Below are 8,405 nucleotides of genomic sequence, written 5' to 3'. Positions count from 1 at the left end.
TAAGTCAGGCCAAGGACGGGACAGGTAATCTGTACTACCCTTTCTTGGACACCTCCCTGGCCTATGTCCAATTCCAGATTCGTCCCTTCTTTTGGCCCAGGCTACCAGCCCTGCGACCCTCAGGTCATCTGCAACCGAGTGAACCACGTTCACGGCTGTCTGAGCGAACTCCAAGAGCAGGCGGCGCGGCGGCGTGCGGAACTGGAGGCGTCTCGCAGCCTGTGGGCACTGCTGCAGGAGCTGGACGAGGCTGAGAGTTGGGCACGCGACAAAGAGCGCCTCCTGGAGGCCTCCAGTGGCGGCAGCGCGGTGGGAGCGGCGGGCACGGCGGGCGGCGCGCACGACCTGCCCAGCACCGCTCGCCTGCTGGCGCAGCACAAGATCTTACAGGGCGAGTTGGGTGGGCGGCGGACGCTGCTGCAGCAGGCGCTGCGCTGCGGCGAGGAGCTGGCTGCGGCCGGCGGCACCGTGGGCCCAGGCGCGGAGACGGTGCACCTGGTGGGCCTGGCGGAGCGCGCGGGAAGCGCGCGGCGTCGCTGGCAGCGGCTCGAAGAGGCGGTGGCGCGGCGGGAGCGGCGGCTGCAGGAGGCACGGGCGCTGCACCAGTTCAGCGCTGACCTCGACGGGCTCCTGGACTGGCTTCGCGACGCCTACCGCTTGGCAGTTGCCGGCGACTTCGGTCACGACGAAGCGTCAAGCCGCCGCCTGGCGCGCCAGCACCGCGCGCTCACGACGGAGGTGGAGGCGCATCGCGGGTCCGTGGGCGGCCTGCGGCGCCAGTTAGCAACACTAGGGGGCGCCAGTGGTGCCGGGCCTCTGGTGGTGGCGCTGCAAGTGCGTGTGGTGGAAGCCGAGCAGTTGTTCGCCGAGGTGACCGAAGTGGCCGCGCTACGGCGCCAGTGGCTGCGCGATGCGCTCGCTGTCTACCGCATGTTTGGAGAAGTGCACGCCTGCGAGCTGTGGATAGGCGAGAAGGAGCAGTGGCTGCTTGCCATGCGCGTTCCCGATTCACTGGACGACGTGGAGGTGGTGCAGCACCGGTGAGCGCGCGCTTTTGTGGGACGAGGAGAGGGGGACTCCTGCGTCCTTTTTCTCACACAGCTAGTCTCTCCTTCGTTGGTTCAACAGTTCCCGTTTCCTCACCTGAAAGCAGGGTCTCCAGTCCCTGCCTCACCCTTAAGGAACTTTGTAACATTCGGCACGCGACTTGCCTCTTGTCTCTGAACCGCAGTTCGCCTGTGAAACGGGGATGATACCAGTCCCTACTTCACAGACGTGCGGTGCGTAATAAATGTAGCGCTTAACACAATGCCCGGGGGGTTCAGGGGACATTCAGAGCGTTTGCTGTTATTACCACCAGGCTTCCTGGCACAGATCAGCGGCCTGAGCTCCCTCGTGGGGAATCCCCCACCCCCACCCTTCCCTGGGCCTCTCCATGCCTTGCGCAAATTTGATCTGATATTAAATACTTGTTCAGTGAACAAATGGCTGTTATGAGTCACACCTCCCTAGCAATACAATAGCCCCAACCCTTGTTACTGTTTCTCCCCTTGCCTTGATTTAGCGTCCCATGATGTGTTATTTAAGGAAGTCTGGTGGCGTAGTGGGTAAGGCATTTGGCTACTAACCAGAAGGTCGGAGGTTCAAACCCACCTGCGGGAGGAAGATTAAGGCAATCTACGTCCATAAAGATTTACAGCCTTGGAAACCCAATGGGGGTTGCTATGAGTCAGAGTCGACTGGGTGGCGATGGTTTTAGGTTTTGGATGTATTATCTATAGTCATCCCTCATTATCAGAGGGGGCTTGCTTCCAGGACCCCGGGGACAACAAAATCCGTGCATGCTTAAGCCCCTTGTATGAAATGGCATGGTATTTGCATATAACGTATACACATCCTGTCTCACCCTTTAAATCATCTCAACAACAAAAATAAACCCATTGACTTTGAGGCGATTCTGACTTGTAGGAACCCTAGAGGACAGAATAGAACTGCCCCATACGGTTTCCAAGGCTGTAAATCTTTATGAAAGCAAAGCTCAAACCAAACCCACTACGATGGATTGACGACCGTATCACAGCGCCCCTAGAGGACAGAGTAGAACTGCCTCAGGATTTCCAAGGCTGTAAACTTTGGTAGCTAGTGCCTAAGGCATCTGACTGCTAACCAGAGGGCTGGCGGTTCAAACCCACCAGCCACTCCTGGGAAGGAAGGTTGGGCAATCTACCTCCGTATTGATACTGCCTCTGAAACCCAAGGAGGGGTTGCTGTGAGTCAGATCTGACTTGAGGGTAGTGAGTTTGGTTTTTTGGTTTTATACTTTACAGAAGTGGACTGCTTCATCTTTGCCTCACGGAGCCAGCTACTAGTGGGTTCCAGCTGCAGACCTTTCAGTTAGCAATGGAAAGCTTAACCATGCACTGCCAGGCGTCCTTGCAAATGTCTCCAGATTACTTATAATATCTAATAAATGCAAATAATATAGAAATAGCACTTTGCAATCTCTCTTAAGCTTCGAGAGAGTGCTTTGACCGCTTGATTGCTTTTGTTTTTGTCCCTCCTCCCACCCAGTATTTGCCATCTGCAGTTGGTTGAACCTACGGGTGGGGAACACCAATAGGGAGGGCCAACTGTACTCGTTTGCCTGTTGGCCAACTTAGTAAGGAGTTGTTGCTTGAGTCGATGGACAATGTCTTTCTCCCTCTGCACCTCTCTTCCTGAGTATCTTGTCCACCATCCATTCAACAGCAGTTTATTGAGGGCCTGCTTAGTTCTATGACTTCTGCTGGGCATTTCTGGGAACATAGGCCTAGTCCCTGCCCTTAGCACACTCACAGTCATCCAAGCGAGAGTCCTTGACATTGGTGTAAACCAGGGATGATCATGATTGGGTTAAAAATGATCTCCCTGTGTGGGTTGGAGGGGGTGAAAGTGGTGGCTGGGAGCCCAGAGAGGCAGCCGGGTGGGGACTCAGGTAGCAGAGACAGGGGGACCAGGGCAGGGCTGTGGGCAGATGGGAGAGATACTCAGGAGGCCATGTGGACAAGCCATGGAGACTGACCAACTGAGGCAGGGGTGTCCAGGATGAGGCCCAGGGTTCTGGTCTAAGGCTGTCCCTGAGATGGGGACCCAGAGGGAGACAGCCTTGATGCTGAGGTTAGTTTGAGTCACAGTGGCTATGAGGGGCCTGGAGGGGACATGCAGCAGGCGTTGAGGTTGGAGACAGGTTCAGAAGAAGTGCATTTGAGGCAGAAAACTGAGCTGTGGAGGCCATAGGTACAGGGGTGAAGATTGAGGCTGTGGGGAAAGGTGGGACAGCTCAGGGAGTGGGTCATGGGAAGCGCAAGAAAGAGCCCTGAGGAAGCTAACATTTAGGAGCTGTGTAGAAGAGGGAGCCAATAAAGGAACCAGAGAAGGGGAGACAGTACGGAGGAGGCCAGAAGGCAGTTTCACTGAAGTCAAGAAATGGGCAAGGTCCCAAGGTCCAGGCCTCTGAGCAGCTCCATCCTCCTCCTGCAGATTCGAGAGCTTGGACCAGGAGATGAATAGCCTGATGGGCCGTGTCCTGGATGTGAACCACACGGTCCAGAAGCTGGTCGAAGGAGGCCACCCCAGCTCAGACGAGGTGCGCTCCTGCCAGGACCACCTCAATAGCAGGTAGGTGGGGCCTGAGCTGCAAGTCCTTCCTCGTATCCGACATAGGTTCTTCTTATCGGTCCCTTCCTCATTCACTCAACTATGGAAATCAAACATGTGTAATCTCAAACCCTGGAGAAAATAACAGTCATCTAGTAAATCAGCAAAATCTTGAAAACACAGTAATACCCAGTGCTAGTGATGATGTGGTAAAATAAGGATACAATACATTTCAGTTGGCTATTTATTTATTTGTTCAGAAACTATTGAGTATCTACTATCTGCCAAGAATTTTTCCAAGTACTTGACCTATCTTGTTTTATCTCCCAACATCTCAATTTCATAGTACAGCCTTCAGAATTCAAAATTTATTAAAAATAACAACAAATTAATACCTCTTCACCCTCCTCCCTGGAGCACTACCTCCTGTTTCCCTAGTGTAGGTGGGGTTCATAGATGAAGACACTGACACAGAGAGAGGTGAAATCCATACCCTAGGCTGCTCAAATCCAGCAAGTAGGCATCAAACCCAGCTGTCTGAATTTAGGGTTTGGGCTCTTTATCTATATGTTCATTCAGTTCTTCCCAGCAAACCAATGGGATAGGAATTACCCTGTATTAGAAAGAAGGGAACTGGGGCTCAGAGAGACCAAGATGTTGGCTCGGGTCACACGGCAAGTTAGGCAGCTGAGCCTGGACTTGAAATTAGACTTGTCTTAGCCCAAAGACTGTGCTCTTAGGCTGTGCTGTAAGATCCCAGTATCCAAGGTTTTCAAAGCCTCTGTACCCTGCATAGTTCCAAAGTATCAGGACCTAAAAAGATAACAACCCCAGCAATAGTGATTTATATTATTTATTGAGATCAGACCCATTCTGTGAGGTGGACATTATCATTATCCCCACTCTCCACATGAGGAAACTGAAGGTTGGAAAGGAAAATGATTTACTTAAAGTCATATGGTCACTGTTTGGCCAGAGCAGAACTTGACCCTGGCTAGTTTCCTGTCTCTGCCCTTGGGGTATGTCTGTCCTAGAGGATCAGAGAGCCAGTTAACAATAAACTGATAAATGAACAAGATATTTACAGAGACTGGTAAGGACTAGAAGGAGCTCTGGTGGCATAATGGATAAGGCATTTGGCTGCTAACCAGAAGGTCAGCAGTTCAAACCCACCAGCTGCTCCACAGAAGGAAGATGAGGTGATCTACTTCCATAAAGATTTACAGCCTCGGAAACTCAATGGGAGTTGGTACGAGTCAGAATCAACTCAATGGCAGTGAGTTGGTTTTTTGTTTTTGTTTTGTAAGGATTATGCAGGAAAGAGAGGAGAATAACCTGGTGGAGGTCATAATGACCGGGGATGAGGAGTGATTTTAGATCTTGTGGTCAGAAAGTAGTCTTCTGAGCTGGGCCCTCAAGGGGATGGGAAGGAACCAGCCACGGGAAGTGTGTATGGAGGGAGAGTCTAGCGCCTTCCAGAGACGGAGCACAGCCAAGGCAGTAAAGGGCCAGACAGGTCCTAAAGATTGTCCTCGCTCAGTAGTCATAGAAAACAGGCACTACTTGAAGCACTTCATAATTGAAGTAGGTCCTGTGATTGTGCCCATTTTATCGATGGGGAAATCAAGGCACAGAGTCACTTGCTAAAGGTCCAACAGAGAAGACGTGGCAGAGCTCGGCTTTGACTCCAAGCCGTCTGGTTCCAAGTCTGTGCTGGTAACCTCGATCACACACTGCCTAAGAAGGAGAACTGGGACCCAGGGAAGGAATGTCACTCCCCATGGCACGGAGCAGTACAGAATTGTTTCCATTAATTTAATTTGAAATAGAACAGATTTTGCTTTTGTACCATTTTATCCTCAGCACTCAGCTCATAGTAGATGCTCAATAAACATCTGTTGGCCCCAGCATGGTACCTGATGTTATAAGCCTGCAGTTCTCAAACAGTTTACGCTCTCAAAAACCACTGGAAACCGCAAAGAGCTTTTGTTTATGTGGTGCTATCCATCAACTTTATCCAAAAAAGAATGGAAAATGTTTATTAAATCATTTCAAAATCACACTAATGAACCTATTACGACATAAGTAACTTTTTTTTTTTTTAAATGAAAAGTAACTATTTTTCAAAACAAAAACTGTAGTGAGAAGAGGGGCATTGTTTTGACATTTTTCCAAATCTCTTTAAAGTCTGGCTTAAGAGAAGGCAGCTGGATGTTCACTTATGGTTCTGTATCAGGCTGCTTGGAAGACTCCCTGGTACACTTGGGAGGGAATGAGTGAACAGGCGTATAATGCCTTAGTGTTGTTGTGAATATAATTTGGATCTGGGTGGGATTACACTTTGCCAATGGCTGCTCTGAGCAAATGGCCCGGCTAGGGTTCCATTTTACAGAAACTGGGGCTCAGTGAGATGAAGTGACTTTCCAAGGTCACACGGTGCTTAGGTGGCTGGGGCTTGGGTTGGATCCTCCGTCTCCCCGCCCTTCACGCCCAAGAACCACCCCCTGCCCTCCTCAAGCCTCCCTCCTTCCTTTGGGTAGGTGGAACCGCATCGTGGAACTGGTGGAACAGCGCAAAGAGGAGATGAGCGCGGTATTGCTGGTGGAGAACCACGTGCTGGAGGTGGCTGAGGTGCGTGCCCAGGTGCGCGAGAAGCGGCGGGCGGTGGAGAGTGCGCCCCGCGCTGGCGGCGCCCTGCAGTGGCGCCTTAGCGGCCTGGAGGCGGCTCTGCAAGCGCTGGAGCCACGCCAAGCAGCTCTCCAGGAGGAGGCAGCCCTACTGGCCGCGCGCTTTCCCGCGCAGGAGGCGCGGCTGCGCCAGGGCGCAGAAGAGCTGAGCACCGAGTGGGGCGCGCTGGCAAGCGCGGCTCAAGCCTGCGGCGAGGCGGTGGCGGCGGCCGGGCGCCTGCAGCGTTTCCTGCACGACCTGGACGCTTTCCTGGACTGGCTGGTGCGCGCCCAGGAGGCAGCAGGAGGCGACGAGGGGCCCCTGCCCAGTAGCCTGGAAGAGGCGGATGCGCTGTTGGCGCGCCACGCTTCGCTCAAGGAGGAGGTGGACCAGCGCGAGGAGGACTATGCGCGCATCGTGGCGGCCAGCGAGGCACTGCTGGCTGCGGACGGCGCCGAGCTGGGCCCGGGCCTGGCGCTCGACGAGTGGCTGCCGCACCTCGAGCTCGGCTGGCACAAGCTGCTGGGCCTTTGGGAGGCGCGCAGGGAGGCGCTGGTGCAGGCGCACGTCTACCAGCTCTTCCTGCGCGATCTGCGCCAGGCGCTCGCTGTGCTTCGTAACCAGGTGCCTGCTTGGGGATGCTCCGGCGGTTGGCGGTACAGAAAGGTGGGGGCGGGGAATCGTTGGGACGGAGAAAGTCGTCGGTGGGGGAGAGAAGAGGTGGTGGTGGTGTTTACAGGACCACTGGCTTTGTAGCTTATCTAAGGTGGGTAGGAACTGAGAGGTGATCTGGTATGTTTGAGGACCATCCAGAGTGAGCGTGTATGGGCATGTGTGTAACAAAGTTTGAGGATTATAATGGGTCTTATCTGGGGTAACTGAATAGTTTGTGGACTATCCCGAGTGAGTAGTGGGGTTTTAATGTTTATTAGAGTGGCATACCGGATTTATGGGTTGTCCAGAAAGAAATGAGTATTGACATTAATTCGTGATGGCTGATAGGATTCACAGGTCTTGGGGTGGAGAACAGAGGCTGTCATGAGGGTGGATGACCCAGGGTGAGAGACTGTTAGAGTCAGTGAGTGATAGTGGACTAGGTGGGAGGCAAAATGCAAATGACCTTTATTATTGCGGATGACAATTTGTGGGTTCTGTGGAGAGGGTACATGTGTTTGTGGCTTGCGAAACCTATTGTGATGGTTCTCTGGTGACAAGTGATTCAGTTCATATATCATTTGAGAAAGGGATTCAAGTTTGAGGATTTGGGCAAGTTAGAGCGCCCAGTTTTCAGATTGTCCAAAAGCAGGTATTAGCATTTGGGGATTTCCTTGGAAAGGGTTAGCTAAAGGAACCTAGCCCAGTTGGCGGGGTGGGGAGGGCAGCCCCTAGAATCCTGAGGTTACTAAATATCAGGGCTGAGGCAGCCTTGAGAGACCCTTTCTGACTCACCCATTCTACCAGTTAGAAAACCAAGCCCAGAGAGGGAAAGAATTTCCCTAAAGCCACACAGCACCCAGTTCAGTCTTTCATCAATTAACCAAATATCTACTGAGTGGCTTCCTCTGTGCCAGGCACTATTCTGGGGCTGGACGCACTTCAGGAGATCAAACACAGAACCCCACCCTCCTGTGGCTGACATTCTAAGATGTATGTGGGAGGGGGGAGGAGACAGTGAACAGTAAATGTATCTATATTATTAAGTCAGAAATATGCTATTAAGAATTATGAAGCAGGGTGAAGGGGTATGGCCGGGGTGGAGGTTGATGAGGGACTGACAGGCAGAGATGGGCACAGGCCCTGAGGTGGGATGGTGCATGAGCGTCTGAGAGCCAGAGCGCAGCAAGGGGGCGGAGACTCGTGGCAAGCCAGGTGCCAGGAATGGAGAGCGACTGACCTGTGCACCCCCCACCCCCTTCCCAGGAGATGGCACTGTCGGGTCCTGAGCTCCCGGGCACCGTGGAGTCAGTGGAGGAAGCGTTGAAAAGGCACCGGGATTTTCTCACCACGATGGAGCTCAACCAGCAAAAGATGCAGGTGGCCGTGCAGGCTGCCGAGGGCCTGCTGAGGCAGGGGAACGCCTACGGAGAGCAGGCCCAGGAGGC

General features: G+C 53.1%; 1 protein-coding gene across 1 annotated transcript in view; it reads left to right on the top strand.

The window, feature by feature from the left end:
• SPTBN4 (spectrin beta, non-erythrocytic 4) overlaps positions 1-8,405 on the top strand; it is a 110,989-nt gene that overhangs the window by 50,250 nt on the left and 52,334 nt on the right. Inside the window, exons 13-16 of the mRNA XM_007942978.1 lie at positions 101-1,040; positions 3,520-3,657; positions 6,177-6,927; positions 8,224-8,405. The exon at positions 8,224-8,405 is cut by the window's right edge and continues 2 nt beyond it. Coding sequence (XP_007941169.1) covers positions 101-1,040; positions 3,520-3,657; positions 6,177-6,927; positions 8,224-8,405 — 2,011 coding nt within the window. The remainder of the gene's footprint in view (positions 1-100; positions 1,041-3,519; positions 3,658-6,176; positions 6,928-8,223) is intronic.

This window comes from Orycteropus afer, unplaced genomic scaffold (assembly GCF_000298275.1).
Source record: "Orycteropus afer afer isolate SDZICR_OR568_19922 unplaced genomic scaffold, OryAfe1.0 scaffold00099, whole genome shotgun sequence".
NCBI classification, from domain to species: domain Eukaryota; kingdom Metazoa; phylum Chordata; class Mammalia; order Tubulidentata; family Orycteropodidae; genus Orycteropus; species Orycteropus afer.
This window is presented reverse-complemented; position numbering and strand designations above follow the sequence as displayed.